General features: G+C 49.0%; 1 protein-coding gene and 1 long non-coding RNA gene across 4 annotated transcripts in view; one reads left to right on the top strand and one right to left on the bottom strand.

Annotated features, from left to right (window-relative positions):
- Positions 1-16,632, bottom strand: part of LOC107312804 (uncharacterized) — a 79,598-nt gene extending 62,966 nt beyond the window's left edge. For 2 of the 3 annotated variants that reach the window (XR_014945173.1, XR_014945175.1), the window contains exon 1: positions 16,383-16,620. This is a non-coding gene — a long non-coding RNA (uncharacterized LOC107312804). Of the gene's footprint in view, positions 1-16,382 lie in introns of all 3 variants that reach the window. The other variant, XR_014945174.1, reaches the window with a different exon arrangement.
- Positions 16,633-17,198: 566 nt separating this feature from the next.
- Positions 17,199-20,077, top strand: POU3F4 (POU class 3 homeobox 4). Its single transcript, XM_015860516.3, has 2 exons — positions 17,199-18,777; positions 19,696-20,077. The coding sequence occupies exon 1, from the start codon at positions 17,319-17,321 to the stop codon at positions 18,414-18,416; it is 1,098 nt and encodes a 365-aa protein (XP_015716002.2). The 5' UTR covers positions 17,199-17,318; the 3' UTR covers positions 18,417-18,777; positions 19,696-20,077.
- Positions 20,078-21,049: the final 972 nt, after the last annotated feature.

Here is a 21,049-nt window from a genome sequence, read left to right as displayed (position 1 = left end):
AGAAACGGTTAGATCTCTAGCTGGCATAATTGGACACTGAAGTCCATGGAACTGTGTCCATTATCAGGAGTGGATGATCTGACCCATATGCTTACTACTTTCAAGTGTAAAGATTAAAACTGCATGCCTAACAGCAGAAACGGGATATATTGCATTTCAGAGACGCCTAGATTTCCTTAAATTCTGGGGACATTTTCAACCTGCCATCATAAAAACTTCAATGCTGTTTACCCAAACTTTTCAATCGCTCCATCTAAAAAAAGATGATGAGCAACCATGTTCAGTACCACAGATTTTAATGTAATCTGTTTATAGTTTTAGAACAATTTCCAGAATAGAACGTTTTTAAATGTCCTGAACCTTTAGCATTCTCACTTTGATCATCTCCCATCAAGTTACGGTTCAGAACAGAACGTGATGGAGCCAGGCTAACGAATCTGCCAGCGATGACATCAGAAAGCCAAGTGACCTGAAAAAAAAGTGTTTTATTTGAGCACCACAGTCTTCTTGAACATTTTCCTTTTTATTTTTTATACATTTTAATTAATGTTTTACTTGCACTGCATTTATTTTGCTTGCATGAAAGCTCAGAGCTAGCTCTCAGGGAAAAAAAAAAGACTCCCATTGAAAACAAAAGGAGCCTTATTTGACCTAGGGAAGACTGTAGGAGGTCCTTAGATAACAATAGCTAACAATTCTTTTTGGGTTTGAACAGTTTAAATAACAAATGAATTTCTTAGGAGGTTAACTCTAAATAATAATTGTAGATTTTATAGAGTGTGGTAGGGAGAGACTGGTCTTTGACAGAGTTTATATTACAAACCTGATACGTGCAGACAGCTGCAAAAATGAAGTGATACCAGTGATAAAAATACTCTTTCTGCATTAGGCATAGTAGGAAAGGGCAAATCCTGCTGCATGCATGCTGCAGTCCTTATACATGAAAACAGTGACTGAATGAAACAGCACAAATGAGCCAGGTGTTTACCTATGTACTGTGTTTGCTTTAAATATTTTTGAGTGTCTCATATTAAATTGCATATGTAGATCTTATATTCCTTCTAGAAAAAAAACTTAGCTACACCACAGCATTTATTGCCCTGTTAATATAAGCCATCTTAGAAAAGGCAAATTAGTTGATAAAAAAAATTGTTGCAATGATACACCCCCCTTCCTCTTTCTCTGATGTAAGGATAATTTCTAGTAGTAAAAGTGATTAAATTTGGTGGATTTCCAACTTGTATTTTAACAATGCATTACCTCCTGAATTGCTGCATAAATATTAATAGACAGACTGATATGGAACTTTTGCCCGTAATGCCCTTGGAGGACCATAATCACGGTGAGTGGAGCAAAAGAGATGAGAGAGTGTGCTGAGATGGTGGCATATCCCCAAGCTCCACAGAGCTGCCCTCAGTCCAACACTTCCCGTGCAGTGTCACAGATGAGAGGCATCTCAAAGCTTAGGCTTTGCTCAGTAGGAGGTGGCACTTGCCTAAAATACAACAGAAAAATGTCTCATTGATACCAAGAGGAGCTGCGTTGTTTTTTATACAAATTAACTATGCTTGATTTTTGACATTGTGTACTTTTAAGTTTCACCTGCAGATGTTTGTTAGTTATATCATCTCCAGAACTATTGTACAATGCTTATCTGTTGAAAATCCCCGTGAGACAATCTCATTAAAAGCCGTGGTTGTATTGGCTACCATTTAAAAGAGGGGCTGCTGGACCAGTGAAGCCATATTCAGCTTTCTTGAACACTGGCCAATGGACTTCATGGGCCGACACACAGCATAGCACTGGGAAAACCATTTTTGATAGCCATCCAAATGCACCTGATACACGTTTGTGTTTCCTGAGAAGACAACACCACTGATTTTTGCCACTGTTCAGAGAGAACCTCTCTAGAAACCCTAGATTTTGGCAGTACAAAGTGGAAGGAGAAAGCTTACTGTTTGCCAACACCTATTCCAGAGCTGTATTTTGGACACTGGTGGACTATGCCAAGGGTTAATTTAATTTAACTTTCACCAAGTTAGAAAGCTATGAAAGTTTAATCGCAAATGAACTCCAGTGGGCCATTTGGTAACTCACAGACAAATGTTCTCATTTCTATTCTTTATAGGCAGCGCTCAAATCATCATAAACCATATTTAAGGAGGAAGAAATTTCACGAGGGGAGGGAGCTGTTTTATATGGTAGAATAAGAGAAAAAGGCAACTTACTGTTTTAAAATTTAAATCGAACAAAATTACCAGAAATACTGCTGGAAAAGAAACGCTGAGAATTCATTATTTTGTTTCAAAGTTAGTTTATCGTAAATCTGCCCTCTGACACGTAATAACTAGTAACGTTTCGGAGGTTATTTGATAGTAAGTTCAACAGTGTAGGTGACTGAACATGTGAGCTGCATGATAATGAGTCCCAGGGGAAATCAGGCTTTAGGATGCAGGGTGAAGCATCCCTAGGCTTGTATTCAAATGGAAAAAACATATTCAAAAGTTTATTGTTTATCTCATAAGAACATCAAATAATACACAGTCCTTCGAATCAAATGTATAAGGCACACGAGAGAACTTATTTGTTGGGGGAAAAATGCCTGATTTGATCCAAATTCAGAAAACCCTAATAGCTTGTACAATGAAACACACTGGATGATTTTGATATGAAAAGTGAAGGGGAGTATTTGGGTTTGTTCTTTTACAGAAGTAGAAGGCACAGCGAGTCAATTTGTTCTTGCACCAGAATCTAGAATGAGGAGCTAGAGAGCATTAAAGCCAGTTGTTTTCAAATCTTCTGCGCCTCAGTACAATAGAGTTCTTTAAGTGTGACAAATATAAATTGCACTACTCATCCTGAATTTAATTTCAAAAGTATGTTGGCCGTAATTGATTAATTCATAGTGTACAAACTAATTTAAAGCCAATAATGAGAGCAAAAGATTTTATTTTTCAGCGGGGAGGCGTGGTATATACATCACACTCCAGCAGTATAATAGATCCCCACCTCTCAGCTAGTTAAGCTCTTAAATAGTGAATCTGATGCTGCCCTTCCCAAAGTCAATGGTAGTTTTGTCATTACCAATAATAGAAGCAGAATTGGGCCCATTAGCTGTGCCGGAAAAGCATGTAAGACAGAACTTTTTTTATATAAACTCCCTGTATCACAAATGCCAAGGGCAGCCAGCATTCCAAGCCCCTAACTACCCCTCTGCTGGCAGCCTGCCACCTGGGCTGCATAGCGATGCACCGCCCCGCAGCACCCACCTCCCGCCTGCCCACAGAGCCGCTGGGCTGCAGCTCCATGAGTCCTGCTTGTCCCCAGAAAACTTTGTGCACGATGCGTTGTTTTGTTGGTGGCTTTGGGTACATCATGTACTATTCCAATACCAAATTACTATCTTAGAAGAAACATTGGACAGATAAGAGTAAGCTGGCTTGATTCACGCTTTTTAGGTGTATAACCACATCTACCTAGCAGAGCTTCCTTCTTTTAACACAGTTATATATTCCTCTCTGTAACAAGAAGCTGCAATTTTATCACGTGTTTTGGGCACTGAAAACAAAAACAGACCATACTTTTGTACGTTTCAATAACCAGAACCCATTTTCTGTGCATCTTTTGAAGCTATTCTCCCTTTTTTATTCATTATTTACACTCCCTATTCTTAAGCGATGAAAAGTTAAGCAGCATATATCTTACTCAACATCAGTCTATCAATCTGAACTCTTAATATTATGATGGCTTTTTCACAAATGTAACTGGCAGCAGTTTACTGACACACAGTAAATTCTAATTATCTCTAAAACTCTCAATTCCATATTGACAAAAATCAAAGATTGAAATGCACTTGACAAGCTCTGAAATATTGAATGAATGCTTGTTTATCTGCTTCCAGCACGGCTATTTTCCACACCTCAGCTCTGGGAAAACAATAGCATTTAAAAAGGCACCCAAGGCAAAGATAAATAAAAGCCAGCAAGCAGGCAGTAACGCTGTCTGAAATGCTTTTTACTCTTCTTAGTGAGGAGTTACTGCAGGGAGGACGAACGAAACCAAAAGCTAACATGATCTCAAGGGTTACAAAAAATACCCTCAGAACAGACGGATAACTTTCCAGGTTCCTTCCATAAATTCCCATTACGCACTATCCGACCCTTTTTTTTAATGTTTACACCAGTAAGATGTACAGAGAAAATTAGAGCCACATTAAAATATGAAGGACATGAAGAACGACCAAGGAGACATTCATACAAATATTAAATAAAACTCATATAAAACAAGCCGGCCAGATTGGCAGTGAACTTTTATTATGGTTGCAGAAAACAGCTCGGGCTGTGCGCTGCTCGATGAAGTTAGTTCTGCACAGAGCTGCAATATTAAAACGTGCATAAATCAGCCTGCTCATTTTCCTATCAAGCATAAAGCTTCTGTCTGCTAGTTATCAGAGGTATTCGCAGATACACACAGAGCGAGTCTATTCGGGGTCCTTCCTCTGTGTGGTCTTTTAGAACTGTCGTTATCAGCTTTCTGTTTATTATTGTGCTCAGTTTAAAGGGAATTTGCCAAGTGATCCCTGGACTCCAATCTTTAGGCCTGTTGTCAGGACAAATTAATTTCTGTGGAAACCCACTGTGCCTCAGATACCATCTAGGAAATGTAGGATTAATGGAGTCCCTGTACAACAAGCTTTGTAGTGTGGCTGCTGGGGGAGGGGAGCGAGTATTGTGAGGAAGTGAGGAATAACAAAAATAAAGCCACTGCACTTTGAGTTACTTTGGGGGGACTTTTTGCATTTTCTTACACAAACTAACATTAGGAATACTGAAAATAGGGTGCAGCGAATGAATACAAACATGGAAGCATTTTTAAAACAAAACAAAATGTGTATCAGTAAAGATGACAGAATTGAGATCTAATTCTCAGTATTTCGTATTCTACGTGGCCAAACCAGTCTCTCTAGTAGGTGAAAATGGGCTACCATATGAAACAGCCTCCTGCAAATCCAAGCAGAAATAATGAAAGTCAATACGTGATCTTTTGGAAAAGGGGTATTACAGGAGGGTTTGCTACAGGGCCAGGTCACAGCTATGTTCAATGACATTTGAGACTCTTTAAAATTGTATATTACTTCATTTTTTAAAATGCTCAGCTTTCACCGTTCTTCTAATAAGTCTACTTAAAAAGAGACTTTTCCTCCTAGGAATAAAGTAATTATTTTCTTGGGAAGCTAAACTAGAACTAAATTTAGAGCTGTAATAGGTAAAACCCCATCTGCCCTCGTGTTTCTCAGGAGAGGAGAGGAGAGGAGAGGAGAGGAGAGGAGAGGAGAGGAGAGGAGAGGAGAGGAGAGGAGAGGAGAGGAGAGGAGAGGAGAGGAGAGGAGAGGAGAGGAGAGGAGAGGAGAGGAGAGGAGAGGAGAGGAGAGGAGAGGAGAGGAGAGGAGAGGAGAGGAGAGGAGAGGAGAGGAGAGGAGAGGAGAGGAGAGGAGAGGAGAAAGACACCAGACACACAGAACCACATTCTGTATTGTTGCCTCCTGTGACAGCCTATTAAATCTGTGAGTTGTAAATCAGCCCCAAAGTTACCATAAAGTAGCACTGAAACACCTAATGGATTACAAAATAAATGAAAGATACCACTCCCTTAAGGTCAAAAGCCATAAGCAAAATTTGACTTCCTAGCATGCTGCTGTTACAATATTAAACTGTTAAGAGCAGTGCTAATTGTGCCGCACAGGGCAGTGTATTTCCAGTGCACTTCTCAAATCTTATAAGACTGACAGATGTGGGTGATAGAGCTGCAGCTCCTTTAACATATTCTTCCTGTCTGCAAATACCTCAGTGCACTCTGCTTCTCCTTCAGAAAAACAGGCGCAGTAAGAGAAAGCATGGTGTCTGTGTGGTGCCACGCTGCCTTTGGAGCAGCATCCAGGGAGATCAGTTTGGGGAAGGAATTTTATTAATCTCAAACTCTTGTGCATCTGAGACTACTTTCCTTATATTAAATATTCCAACTGAGTATATTCTTACCTAACTGAGGCATTTAATCTTGAGAGACTTTATATGCCAGTTTTTACTATTACAGAAATTGAATTAACTCTGTAATTATGAACACAATTACCATTGAATGTTACATGCAATTTGGTGGTAGTAGCTACACAGCACTCACATATACATTGTTTTTTCATTAAAGACTTATGCTGTACAAGTGTTTAATTGCAGTAAGAGGGTTACTTGCAACCAGTGGGCTGGATTCCTAGCTGATGGAGTGTCACCCAAACGGTGACAATTGGCCATAACCGCCAGCCCAGCACCATTAATTCATTCTACTACACGCTCAAACCCACAGCAAAGGCAGTGAAAGGATGCCCAGTGATTGATGCATGGAGGGGGGAAAAAAAGAAAGGGAAAAGAAAGAAGAAAACAAACTCAAGGGAGGAAGGGAAGCTCTATAACATCTTTAAAAACTTTATGTACAAGCACTGCCAAAAAGAAAAAGAGCTGCTAGTCAGAGGAAAGACTGCACATGATTGCCACAGCTCTGCTCTTAAGAGCCCTCTGCAACAGGCATGATGAATGGGTGCTTCGGGGTGGGGCCGGGGGGTCAGAAGGCACGACCCGTGCGTCTGTGCAGACACGCAGCCTGGCAGCACGGCCGCGCAGAGCCAGATGCAGGTTGTGCTCGGAGCAAGCAGGGTGGCTGCATGCTGGAGCACCGCCAGGCAGATCCTGAGAGCACTTCACTGCTTCTTTAGAAATGAAAGTGCGTCAGTTCTTCTGCCATGTAAGGAAGCAGCAGCCTGTGGTCAGCCAGGGGCCCGAGGACGTATGCTTGTTTTTTTTCAGACCAAGATGGCTAAAAGCAAAGACCAGGAGCACGGTCATGGTGAGGTCTCACTCGGGAATGGGAAGATCAGAACGGCACACAGGTGTCTCCGCAGCATCTGCAGAAATACACCAGGCAATGGCCACCGCACATTTACTTGCTGTTGTCACAAAGTTCACTTGTGTGACATCTCCTGTGTCACAGCATTTGCTGGCTTTACTTACTGATGATCTCTGCATTCATCCCATTAGATTGATATGCTGCATCTCCTTGCATGTTGGAGCTCAGGTTGCATCACTACCACGCTACTCTATAAGGAAGGCAAACTATTTCATATGGGCGAAGATTATTTCAGACATTATGCAAAATAATTCTGATATCACTCATGCAATCTTTTGCTCAGTCCAAGCAAATCTGCAGTTCATGTAACCCAGTCTAACTTCCTGAATACCAATACTGCTACATCAATTTATGTCAGCTGAAGGTCTGGCCCCACATACTCTCCTCAACCTACCAAGAATCCATTTCTGCTGACACAGTAATACTACGGTGATCTCCAGCTTCACCTGCCCTTCTTTCCATACAAATCTTTCCTACCTATAAGTGCACACATGGGCGAGAATCCTGCAGTACTGCAACCAGAGCTTTAGCAAAGAGATACCCATGGACAACGCACACACAAGAAATCAACAGCAGTGTATGATAATCATAATTCAAGTAATTTAGAATCAGTTACCCATGTGACTTCTCTAAATACGAAGTGATCTGCAACTTTCAAATCTGAATTCAAAACATGGTCATGTGAAACTTCAAACCACAGGACGCAGTTATGGCTCAGTCCTTGGTGGGTGCCAGTCTCTACTATAAAACTACTGCATAGATCATTTATTCAGAAGAGAAGAGTATAGCAAGAACAGAGGTCAAAGCATTTCCAGAGTTGCCAAGGAGTAGATCTTACCAATGAGGTAAAACATTTAAGCTTTAATGGAAAAAAATATAAATGCAAATATATATAAAATGAACCATGAAATAAGCTTCTTATGGAAATCTGTGCCTCATAACAAGGATGGTACATGCATTTTGTAGCATGCCAAGCCCCCTGGATGTGTACTTTCATTGCTTCCTCACTCCTGGCACAATAACCACAACAGGAGTTATTTAATGGCATTGGTAAAAGTTTTCCGATTTGGGAATATACGATCAGTATCTCAAGAACCTGAATTACCACTCAATCTTATGAAAACAGACAGAAGGAGAAAAGAGAGAAAAATGTGTCTGATGGGAAGGAAACCAACTGCTGTGTTTTGCTGCAGCTAAGTTTGCACAGGCTGGAGAAAGCTCTCAACTACAGTAAGATCCCCAAGCACTGCAACACAGAAGTACTGCAGTTCTAGCCACATAAAGCAAGTCCTGTGTAAGCCAGAGCCATGAGATCCCCAGCTCCTTGTTCAAAAGGAAGCCCCTGTCTGACCCCGGGCATCGCCAACCACAGCACCTCATCCTGCGGCCATACGATGGGACAGGAGAGCTCCTTGCATCCACAGGCACCTCCAGAGGCCTCGGAGCAGCAGGACCACAGCCCAGAAGCCCTCATTCAAAGTTTATGTAATATTCCCAGTACCCAGGGAGGGGTCTGGATACACCAGCAAATGGAGCTGCCACGAGATTTGTTTTCCCAAACAACATCTCGCTCTGCTCTGCTGTGGATGAAATTTAGTCCTTATTCCTCTTTAATATTCATAGAGTACTGAGCTGCATTAAGAGCAAAGTTTTAATTTCAGAAACATTCTGACATTTACAAAGCACAGATTCCAGCCCTTGTTTCACACTAGGTTTTTTTTCTCTACTATTGCTGTTATTGCTGGTATTAGTATCACTGGAGAAGTGATTAAAAGGTCCTGGACACGTTACTAAAATAGTCTAGATCCTTTCTTCAACAGCAAGATGACTTCTGTTATTTTATAAACAAGAATAATGGAATTTGAAGTGCTGCCTATTCCTGTCTTCATTCTGAAATAGAGACACTTTCGCTATTAAAATCCTCTGTGAGAGTAATTCCAAACATTTGAAGCAGAGGCCAAAATATTTACTAAATAACACTGAACCCTGTCCAGATCAGCTCCGAAAATGTGAATGTAATGAAAACCCAGGAGCAGCCAAATCCTGCACATTGCCAGGGAAGTCATGGAGAGATACCTGATGGACACCTACACTGTTGGTCCCTACGTTTATTTTCAGGTGCTCATTTGCTGAAGCACGGGCACTCCGGGCTTAAGATATTACAGAAAGGGTAGTTTGAGCTGCAGTTTGGAACAGTGTGTTTTTGCCCATGGAGGGAGCCCAGCAGTTTAACTACACGTGTTTGAGCATCAGCCCTCTTTTCCATAGTGTTCACTAAATAGAAATTCAGAAGTCTTAGGCACAGATTAAATGCTTTCAAAAATCAATTCTAGGCTGGCATATAAGTTAACTGGTCTGACCTTGTGATTTACAGAGTAAACACTTCTTTAGGAAACAAAGTGTCGGAATATTTTATGTTTCCATCATTATTTGAGACGGTACCACACATAAAAATGAGAAAACATGGCAGTATTTAAGGACGTTCATCTGTGGATAATTGCTTGAGGTATTAAAGTAGGACTCATCCTGAGGTTTGAGATATTGTAATATTAAAATACGCTAACAAAGGCAATATCCAGCACACAGCTCAGCCAAACTGTAAGAAACACTTTGAATTTCACATGGCTTAGTGAAGGTAAGTCACATAACCTGGTTCCTACTTGGTCACTCCAAGTGTTTAACACAGGAAGGCTAATATCAGCCCATAGATTGACCAGGGAAGCAGCAGTGTGATCCACAGTTATTCTGCTGGCTAAAGAGCATCTTCCAAGCTACTGTAGGAACCACGCAAAGCAGTCATAAAATACACTTCTTCAGTTACCTATTCCTGAGGATGGAGTGCATATGTAACGCCCAAGTACTAATGTGCCTCGCAACAGCATTTTTTTCATTCTCACTAGTGTCAACAGCAGCGTAACCCCAGAGCTTTCGAATAAACGTTTGCCTTAGTTTGATCATATAAGTGTGCAACCCAGTAATTAAATCCAGTTTGTATTTGTAAAGCACACACTGAGCAACGCTGAGCACAGAGCTGAACCGCGCCGTGTTGGTATCCACCAGCTCTCAGTTCTGGGAAATCCATAAATTCATTTGTCAGAGGTAGAAATACTGACACCAAATTCCTGCTAAACCTTTTGAAGGGGTTTGCTCAAACTCCTGACATTGCGTTTTGCTCTAAACAAATTTCTAGACAACCCTGTGATTTTCCATCTCTGAAAATATACTGTTTCCCCTCCACGAAACTAGAACAGAGGGGCTGAGAGAAAGGAAATTATTAAGCATTCTAGTGGGTTTTTTCCAACAAAAACTAAGATAGAGGTCAATGAATAAGTATGTGCAGGCTGGAACTTAAATCCTCTGGGGTGACTGTAGGCTAATTAATAATTAATGCCAGAGACATGGTGTTTGAAATGCAGATGTGATAACTGGAGGCCTGGCAAAGCTGTTCAGAGGAAGCAGATTTGGATGCTATAGGGAATAGGCACTCCCTTGCCGGCTGGCTCTGAAAGCAGACCTGGGTGCAAAGCAGGGCCTATGGTTTAGATTATATTCCCCTCAGCTGTTAATTACCTGAACCTACTTTGAAGTTTTTCTCTTTTTATCCTCTGCATGAAAAGAGATTGGTTCAGCCAAGGGACTTGAAAAAATGATCAAATACATGGAGTAGAGGAGGGGAATAGAACTTCAGATATAAAGAAGATAAGGAAGAAAAACACTCAGGGAAACATACAAGAACACATTAGGAAGTGCGCGAGTGTGGCTGGCTGTCGGAGCACGGCGTGCTGCTCTCGGTTATTCCAGCCATTAAGTAAACCCCTGCGCATTTTATGAACAGATTTGTTAAAAGGAATCTCTCTATGTATGTATATGGTTTACATTAATTATTTGATGAAAGTACCGTAGGTGATTTTCTATGCTATTTTTAATTCAATAAAGTCATTTAAACCTCCTTATGTTTGGGGCTATTTAATGAGGTGTGCAACATTAACAGAATCACCAATGAGCTGTTACTACAAGGATCCAGATTTTGCAGAAACCTCTCCTTCTCGCAAAGGAGAGAGGCACGGCAGCACCGGGTTCTGCACTACGAGCAGAGGGGCAGGTGCCGGAGGTCCCTCAGCCCCACGGGCTATTTCCACTACGGGCAGGGAGAACGGGCAGCTGGGGCCGGGGCACCCAAGGCTCCAGGCCTCGCCGAAGGGAGGGAGAGCCCTCAAAGACTCATGGAGAGCTGGGGGGGCCCTTCCCGCAGTGCCAGCCGGCCGCCGTCGGGTCTCGCCGAAGGGCTCCGAAGGGCGAAGTGCGGGCAGCGGGGCTCGGTGCCGGCTGTGCCGGCCTGGCAGCGCGGAGCCGGGCGGGCTGGCTGCTCCGCGGCCGTTCTCGCTTCGCGGGGGCACATCGCTCCCTGTTCAAAGTGTCTTTTTGTGACGCTCATCCCCACTCGTTAGAGAGCGTCGTTTCAAAGGCTTCCACTACGAAACTTCCCAGCAACTTCACTAAAACCCTGTGAACAAAACGGGCGGGGGAGGGGGGGTTCTGCTTTTCTTTTTTCTTTTTTTCCTCCCTTTTTTTTTTTTCCTTTTCCTTTTTCTCTTCCCCCGGCAGGACGAAGCGCTCTGCCTTACGTCACGCAGCCCATCCCGCACACACCTGCACTGAGCTCCCACTGCTGCTCTCCGGGCGGAGCGGGGCACCCCCAGCCCTGCCGGCCTCCGAGGGCTTCGTAACGACATCGGGGCGTTAAGACAGTTCGCTATTAAATCCCGTTCATTTCCTAGGTGAGGGCTGCGAAGTGAATGTGAGGCAGCATTAAAAGGGAATTGAATTTGCATTCCTTCTGCTACAGGCACATGTTTACATGACCTTTAAAGCAGAATTAAAGCTGTATCATCAGCAGCTGTAGGCAATTCACATTACTAAGGCAATCAAATCAGAAGGCTAAACTAACTATAAAACATAAATTAAACTGATAGAGAATCACCCTAATTCACTCTGTTTACTCGCAGTTTACTTAGCCCCTACTAGTAATTTCGGAGCGGTCCGCTGAACGGGGAGAGCTCGGAGGTGGCACTTAGTGCCGCTGTCCGGCGGAGGGGCGGCCCCGGAGCACAACAAAGGCACAACCGATACCGGAGGAGACCGAGGGGAAAGTTTGCGGAGGGCATTTCCCGGCATCTCCCCCCCACCGCCCCTCACCCCTCGACTTTGATTTATTTCTATTTATTCCTAGCGGGCAGCGGAGCGCTGGCACGCCGAGGGGCTGCGGCTCCCTTTTAATGGCTCTTCTCCCGTGCGCGCTTCGATTTGTCCTCGGGACTGCTCTGATTTATGGCTCTCTCGGATCCGCACGCGTGCGGCCCCGCTGCCCCCCCCCAACAACAGGGGAAAGGGCCGCCGTGGCCTCGGGTGGCTTTAACCAGGAGAAAGAGGCGCCGAGGGAGAGCACGGCCGCGTGCTGCTCGGTGCTAGTCGCTCTCTTCACGCAGGCCGGGGCTCGGGCCCTGGGGCTGTCCCGAGGGCAGAGGGGGGAGGGGGGGGGTGGTCGTGCAGGGGCCGGGCCAAGCCTTTGTGCGCTGCGCTGGGGGCTGGCACCGCGCATCCACCTGCGCGGCACCGTCCCGTGTGGCGAAACGAATGGCAGAACCCCGAACCTCGTGTCCCTGAGCTCTCCCTGGCATCACCCGAGAGCGATTCGCGATGGAAAAGTCTTTCAGCGGCACAGCCCGGCCTGAAAGTTCCGATTTTATAACGACTTTGATTGGCGCGACGTGGATGAGACGGGGAGTAAACTTGCCACTAAAGTGTAAACATTTCATCTATGAGAAAACAAAGAATTAGCGGTGCCACAGAGGTATTTCTAAGCGTAAGCCGAGAAGTGACGCGGCACCTCGGGCTGCAGGAGGCGGTGAGATCCCTCTGCAGGACAGCGAGCATCACAGAGCGATTGATTCGCTGGCTGAATGAGAAAGGTGGGAAAACGTAGAGTTCAAAATAAAAACCAAAACACACATTGGAATTCTTCGGTAAACCAAGAAACGGCGACGCAGGGATCCGTCATCCTCGGAACAGAGCTATTTGTCTTCGATGTCTCATTAGTCAACAGAGGTTCAATAGCACGCGGGTTGCTGCTGTTTTCAAATCCAAGGCACACTCTCTTTTCAATATACCCTAGCAGGAATCTGCGCTCGGGAATTGTATTTTAACTAAATAATGAACACGGGAGGTGGGCCCTGGGCTGCGAGGCGGCCCTCGGCTCCCCGTGCCCGGCGGAGGGGGAGCACCGCGGGCAGAACCGCCGCTCTCCGGGAGAACCGGGCACGGAGCGGGGAGCGCAACGAGTGTGAACCGCACGGTGAGGAAAGCGCCTACGTAAAGGGAAGCGATCCGCATTGTTGTGCAGATCTATTAACTCCTCCCGTGACCTTACAGCCATGCACGGCACGAAGCGAGCCCCTCCGCCTGCTCTGAGCACAACAAACCCGACCTTGCCCTCCGCGGATTTAATCCTGGGAGAACGCAACCCACTGCGGGAGCGGTGCCACGCTGCACATGGGCGTTTTGCAGAGACTTCCCGGACTATTTTTGCTCTCGGCTGCAAACAGACCGAATGTTCGATGCGATACCTGCCGCACAGCCGCCGAGCTGCCAGAGAACGGCGACGTGCTCGTGCACAAATGAACGACAGTCGGGTTTTTTTTTTTCCTTTCCCCCAGCAAATACATTTCTCAAACATTAACGACGTGGGAAATAAAAAAAAAATAATAAAAATTAAATAGATATCGAGAGGTAATGAATGGCGATCGGAGCAGAGCAGCGAGGAGCCGCACAGAACGATTTGGAAAGCGCAGCGGTTAGAAGACAAATGCCATTTACCTTGCGGTTCTGTGCTCGTGCCTCGCCCATTGTCCCTGCCTACCCTGCTCCGGGCGCTGCCCCGCCGCTGCCGGGGTGGGGGGGGTCGGTGCTAACGGGGGCAGTGGGGGCTGCGGTCGCTGTGACATTGGGACAGTGTTCATTTGCGATCTGTCCGTCCGCCACAGCTGCGGCTCTGCGTTGGCACTGCGCTGCTGCGGCTCTCCCTCCTCTCTCTCTCTCCCTGCACAGCATTTACTCACGTTCGAGAGCAGCCAACAGAGACCAAAAGAAAAGAAAAAAAAAAAAAAAAAAAGAACTAATTGAGCTGGTGCCGTATTGGCCAATTTCCGCTAATACTCCGTAAATTCCTCTTTTTTTTTCCTCCCAACCTTCCCCCGTGCAGGTTAGCTTTGCACAAAGCAACTCCGCAGCCCGGCGCTGCTCGTACCGGAGCCTTGAAACTACACAATGAGAACCTCAACTCCTGGCTCCGGGAGCGCCGAATGCCCTCCCGGCCCCCCCGCATCATCCACACACCTCCCCCCTCCCCTCTCTGATTGACTCTGTTTGGAAATTTGCACTTGTTCCCACCGAGCGCAGCCCGACTCGTCCTGGCTCCGGAGTGAACTTGTGTTGAAGGTGAAGTTTTCAATCTAGAGGTCATGACACCGAGCCGCCGCTTACCGCTCCGAGCTTCATGCCGTATTAAACACAATCAAAACGAACCCCTTTTAGACCTTTCTTTTTCTATTTTTTTTTTCCCCTCCTCCTCCTCCTGCGGATGAACAATGAGGGGAGAAAAAAAAACCAAAAAACACCCAACACCTCTAAAATATAATAAACGCGTGATAACAACACCGTTCCTCGCGCTTCTCGGCGAGCTCCCCGCAGCACGGAGCCGCAGCACCGCAACAACAACCGGAGTAGCCCCGGCAGCCCCGCACCGGGCACGGCCGCCCCCGTCCCCCCACGGAAAGAGGCAGCGGGGACGGCGCTGCCTCCGCCGGGTTCTGCCGCTCTGCCGCACGCCCCGATGCCAAGCAGGGAAGGGCGCTGCGAGCCGGGGGGCTCCGAGAAGTGCCCCCAGAGAGCGGCCGTCCCGGCCGAGCCTGAGCCGGGCTCGGGGACTCCGCCACAATGACAGCTCCTCCACTTCAAAGCCGGCCTTTCTCTATAGCGACTTCTAGCTGCCCCGAGACGGTAGGCTTCCTTCGGCTATTGTGCGAGCTTTTTCGTGCCAAAGATTTAGCAGGAAAGGAGAAAAAAAAAAAAAAGAAAAAAAAAAAAAAAAAAAAAAGAAAGAAAGAAAGAAAAAAAGAAAAAGGAAAGAAAATAACGCTGGGGGTTCGCTGGGGAACGGGCAGCGTGGAGGCACCGGAGCCGAAGGGCCGCACAGCTCGGTCCGAACCCAGAAACTTTTTTTACTTTAATGGGTTCCAGTCTATGAAAAATAAGTTACAAATTCTTGCAACAGTAGCTTTGCATGTACTTATTTTTCTCCCATGTCCAGACGGGGTCGGCTATTGAATAAGGCTCTTTTATTCTGCATGGGGCAGGGGATTTGTGGCCATGGTCCCCCTTTTATTCCTCTCTCTATGGAAACCCAGATCATGGGGAGAAATATGCGAGGCTGAATAAAGAAAAGCAGCAGAAAGGACCGCTTGAGAGCGGCATCTGTTACACTTGGGAAGTTAGACTGACAGGAAAGAGCTAAAGAAACCCTCTCCAGCAGATTAGTTAGAACAGCGCCGAGATTTAACTATATGCAGATAAAAACCACTTTAAAATAGCCCAAACGCGCCCAGAGGAGGCACGGAGCCTCGTCCGACGGCAGCGCCGTCCCCGACAGCGGCACATCGGCGACAGATCCGAGGACGGGACGGTCGGGTTTATCTCCCTGCCACTCTCTGCCTTCATTAAGCGGCGGAGCTCCGCGTCTATTCGCACGGGCGGATGGGATTAGGAAAAAAAAATTGTTTCGGAAGTTCAAGCGCAAATTAATTCTCAGTAACGTAGTTACGTTTTTATACAGCGTGGAGGTATCTATCAATATCTATATATGTATATATATATATCTGTATCTTCTTCCGCGCGCTCCGGTGATATTTATTTTGAGAAGCTGCTGAAGGCGGGGAGAGGAGAGGAGAAAAAAAAAAAAAGAGAAGAAAAAAGCGGGTGGCTGCGCTCCCTCTTTATCCGCCCTCCGCGGTGATGAATGCTGCGCTCCGCCGCTGCCCTCCGCCGCAGCCGCGCCTCTCCCAGGGACATTTGTCATCCCCTGACCTCCGCGCTGACCCCTCCTCTCGCTCCCGGCCGCTTCCCGAAGAGCCGCAAACTTTCGGCCGACTTTGTCCCTGGGACGCACCCGAGGACCGGGACCGGCACCCGGGGAGCAGAACCCGGGGGGGGATAGAGGGGTGGGGGGCGGCGGAGCGGGATCCCGCGGTGCCCCCGGGCAGCCCCGGCCGAGCCCCATTGCGGGCAGCGCAGTGCCGGAGCCACGGCCAGAAACCGCCGGGGCCGTTCTAGTGTTAAAGTAGGAAAGCGGGGCTGGAAGGGGGCCGGGGGGAGCTCACCTGCTTTCTATCAATTTTCTCATTTTCTTGTATTTTCTTCAGATCTGTCTTCTCAGGGAAACTAATGCCTTAATGACTTTCTGGTAGCTGCAAGCCTTCTTTTATTTCTGCTAAATATATGAAAATGTATGCAAATTTAAATCAAGCTTAACCTAGGCGCTCTTGCAATATATTTAATGGAATTTCAAACCAATAAGGGCACCGCGCCGCGGCCGCCCGTCAGCGGCACCGCCAGTGCGCAGAGCAGAGCCCCGCACCGAGCGGGACAGCGCGGGGAGGGGAGGGGGCACGGCGGGGTGACGGCGGGGTGTGTGTGTGTGTGGGGGGGGGGGGGGGGGGGGTGTTTCTCCACGGCTTTTAGCGGGTTTTATTGTTCGCTCGTTTGTTTGTTATTCTCTCTCCTTTCGGGCTCGCACGGCCCGGGGCAGCTCGGTGTGACGCGGGACAACGCGCCGCAACTCGGGGAGCGGAACGGAGCAGAACGGAGCAGAACGGACGCGGGATGCGGGGCTGGCTGCGCTCTCCGGGGTGGTCCCTCGGCCGCCGTTCCCCCTCGCGGCCCGGCCGCCCTCCCGCTCCGCTCCCCATTTAAGCGGTGCCCCCTGCTCCCCCCTCCCGTCTGCCCCCCGGCCCCGCCCGGCGCGGAAGGAGTTAAGCGGCGGGGCCGCGTCGCGCCCGGCCCCCGGAGCCGCGGCGGAGTGATTCACTTCCTGCCTCGGGCCCGCGCCGAGCCCGGCTCCCCGCGCCCCGCCCCCCCGCCGGCCTCCTCGTCCCCCATTGGCCCGCGAGGCGCGGCCCCGCCGGCGGCGCGCCCCCATTGGGCGCCGCGGCTGCCAGTCTGCGGGCGGCCGCTGCCCGTGCCGCCGTGCCGGTGGATGTCAAAGGCTGCGGCGGCGGCGGCGGCTCAGTATAACTCGTGGGGGCTGCGCGGCGGCCATGGCCACAGCCGCCTCCAACCCCTACGGCCTGCTCGGCTCCGGCTCGCTCGCGCACGCGGACGGCGCGGGCATGCAGCAGGGGAGCCCGTTCCGCAACCCGCAGAAACTGCTGCAGAGCGAGTACCTGCAGGGCGTCCCCGGCAATGGGCACCCGCTGGGCCACCACTGGGTCACCAGCCTGAGCGACGCGTCGCCGTGGCCGTCGGCGCTGGCGGGCGGCCCGCTGGAGCAGCCCGACGTGAAGCCGGGCCGCGAGGACCTGCAGCTGGGCGCGCTGCTGCACCACCGCTCGGCGCACGTCTCGCACCACTCGCCCCACGCCAACCACCCCGGCGCCTGGGGGGCCAGCCCGGCGCACGGCGGCTCGCTGGGCCCCGCCGGGCAGCCCCCCCCCCCGCTCGGCGTGTACCCGCAGGCCGGCTTCGCGGTGGGCGGCGTGCTGGAGCACGGGGGGCTGACGCCGCCGCCCGCCGCCGCCGCCGGGCAGCAGCAGCCGCCGCCGCAGGGGCTGCACCCCGGGGAGCACGGCGAGCTGGGCGGCCACCACTGCCAGGACCACTCGGACGAGGAGACGCCGACCTCAGACGAGCTGGAGCAGTTCGCCAAGCAGTTCAAGCAGCGCCGCATCAAGCTGGGCTTCACCCAGGCCGACGTGGGCTTGGCGCTGGGGACGCTCTACGGCAACGTCTTCTCGCAGACCACCATCTGCCGCTTCGAGGCCCTGCAGCTCAGCTTCAAGAACATGTGCAAGCTGAAGCCGCTGCTGAACAAGTGGCTGGAGGAGGCCGACTCCTCCACCGGCAGCCCCACCAGCATCGACAAGATCGCGGCGCAGGGCAGGAAGAGGAAGAAGCGCACCTCCATCGAGGTGAGTGTCAAAGGCGTGCTGGAGACGCACTTCCTCAAGTGCCCCAAGCCGGCCGCGCAGGAGATCTCCTCGCTGGCGGACAGCCTGCAGCTGGAGAAGGAGGTGGTGCGGGTCTGGTTCTGTAACCGGCGGCAGAAGGAGAAGCGCATGACGCCGCCGGGCGAGCAGCAGCAGCACGAGGTGTACGCGCACGGCGTCAAAACGGACTCGGCCTGCCACGACCTCTGACCGGGGGCTGCCGCCGGCTCGGACCTGCCCGCGGCCGCCCGACCCCCCCCCGCCTCGCCGCTGCCGCCGCCCGACCCCGCGGAGGGGCGGCCCGGGCTGAGCGCTGCCCGCAGACGGCCGGGGGTGTCCGCCGCCCGCCCCTGGATGGGCGCTGCAAGCGGAGCCGGGCGGGCATCGATCCGCGTTAGGACGGAGGGAAACGAAACGAAACGAAAAAGAAAAAAAAGAAAAAGAAAAAAAAAGATGAAAAAAAAAACCCCACAAAAACGCGAAACAAAAAAAAACCCAACAGAAAGGAAAAAGACAGACGTGTGCCTATGAATAACCTTCCAGCGCCTTGGTTATATCAGCTGTATTTCAGGTGAATCTGTTTTACAATAGACTAGTTTTGCATTTTTAAAGACTTCTATAGCGTTTTTAAATGGCTGAGGTGTTTTACTACAAACTGTACACAATATTTGTGAGCTAATTTGTACCGAATCGAGCAGTCCCGCGTCCTTCCCTCCCCGCCTGGCACCGAGCGGGGACGGGGCAGGGCGGCCGCCACCCTTCGTCCCACCCCCGTCCCCTTCTCCGTCCCCATCCCTCTGCCGTTCCCGTCCCTTTCCCCTTCCCCGTCCCCTTTCCTCTCCTATTCCCGTTCCTTTTCCCATCGCCGTTCCCGGGGCTCCCCGCTATCAACCGGCTTGTTTCTCTCAGCTTTCCCCTTCCGTCCCAACGACTCCCCCCGATCAATCGGTCAGGTTCCAATCCCTGACCTTCCCCCTCCAATGAAAAACCGGAAAAATTAATAATAATTAATAATAACAATTTCCGAGCTATCCGAAATCAGGCATCACCCCCAGCCCACGGCGTTTCGTACCGCTCGGGCTTTGGGGCTTTTCGGTCAGCGCCAGACGGAGAGGTCTGTAGTAAAACACCTTCGTAATTCTGCGCTTTGGCTTCGGAAATCAGTTTCTCTGTGTTTTGTTTCGATAGCGAAAAGGGAAAGGGGGGGAGGTGGGGAGGGGGGGGGACACGGGACGTGATTTGGGGGGAGGGGGAGGAAGGGGGGGAGCAGCATTTGGTTCACGCTGAGCTTATTTCCGCGTCACAGGGAATGCTGGATTAGTGGAAAAAAATATATATATAAAATTATACCTATATAATATTATATATATATATATATATTAGACCGGGAGGGGGAAAAAAAACAAAAACAAAAACAAAAACCAAACATACGTAAAACAAAAGGAGAAGCAAGTCAATACAACGCTAATGCCATACCCCATTCTTTCAGCATAGGGAAGTGCCGAGCCGTGCCGCCCCCCTGGACGTTGTGCACAAGGACGGGGCCCCGAGCGGTGCGGGCCGGGTTGGGGCCGTGCCCCGCTCCCCCTCCCCCCGGCCTTCAGATTTTTTTGTTCCTTTCGACATTTCTATTTTTCAAGTATTTTTCAGTAAGCGCTATTAAAAAAAAAAAAAAAAAAATTAAAAAAAATACAAAAAAAAATAATAATTAAAAATAAAAATCTCGCCACTGAGGACCTGCCTATTTCTGCCAACTTTATAACTGTACAGTTTTGTATATTAAACGTTTTTTGGAAGTTATTAATTTAAAGAAAGATCATTTAGTTTATTCATTTAGTAACTGATGTATAATAAACGCTATTTTCATTAAAGGTTGCTTTTTTCAACTATTTTATCCAAAATTGCCTATTGCAGTTGCCAACAATTATTTATTTTCAATAAATCCCGCATTATGTTTAAAGAAAAAAAGGAGAAAAGAAAAAAAAAAAAAAAAAAAAGGAAATAAAAAACAGCCACAAAAGCAAATAGAACCCAAAGCCGAACGCAGCGGAGGGCCCAGCGGTGCGGGGCCGCACACGGGGGCAGTCGCTGTACGGGTGGTGCTCGGCCGGGCTCGGGCGGAGGGGTTTTTAAGGACGCAATATTTTGTTGTTGTAAAAGGAGAAAAAAAAAAAAAAAAAGAAAAAAAGAAAAAAAAATCAACATTAAAAAAAAAAAAGAGGAAAAAAAAAGGTTTAAATAAACGTTTTTACAAAACGGTCGGACGCGTGGTGCGGTGCGTGGTTTGTTTCAACGGGAGGCCTCGGCCTCGCCGCCCCCTCCCCAATGCCGGCAGCCTCCGACCCGGGCTGCGGGGAACGAGGCGCTGCCGCCGGGCGGACGGGGGAGAGCGCGGCTCGGCCCGGGGCGGTTGGGAGGTACGGGGGGGTGTGATGCCGTGCGGTGAGCGGTGCCGGTGGGAAGGGGTCGGGCCGGGCAGCACTCCGCCCCGACACCGGCGAGGGACGCTGCGGTGCGCGGCCGTGAGGAGCGGGGGATGAGCCCCAGAGGGGAGCGGGGCCGAAGGACGGAGGGGTTCCATCACGATGAACCCCCCCTCCGAGCCGCGGGGCTGTTCCGCACACAGCACAGGGAGCGGCTGCGTTTGGGTCGTTTTCCAGCCTTGCGCCTACAGCCAAAAGAGAGGCGATGAAAGAAGTAAATTCATCAGCAAAAGTACTTCAAGGACTGCTTGAAAGCCGGAGGGGGGGAAAAAAATCAAAAACAAGGAAGGAGAAATTCATTTTAAAAAGACAATCCTCGTCTCATTATTCCCTGTGCATCACTGTTCCTACGAGCAGAAG

This window comes from Coturnix japonica, chromosome 4 (genome assembly GCF_054131305.1).
Source record: "Coturnix japonica strain WE chromosome 4, WE-NBRP24, whole genome shotgun sequence".
In the NCBI taxonomy this organism is placed as follows: Eukaryota; Metazoa; Chordata; class Aves; order Galliformes; family Phasianidae; genus Coturnix; species Coturnix japonica.
Note: the sequence above shows the minus strand (reverse complement) of the source record. Positions and strands in the feature narration are given on the sequence as shown.

Coding starts and splice junctions, on each gene's coding strand:
- POU3F4 (XM_015860516.3), top strand. CDS start 17,319: ATGGCCACAGCCGCCTCCAACCCCTACGGCCTGCTCGGCTCCGGCTCG.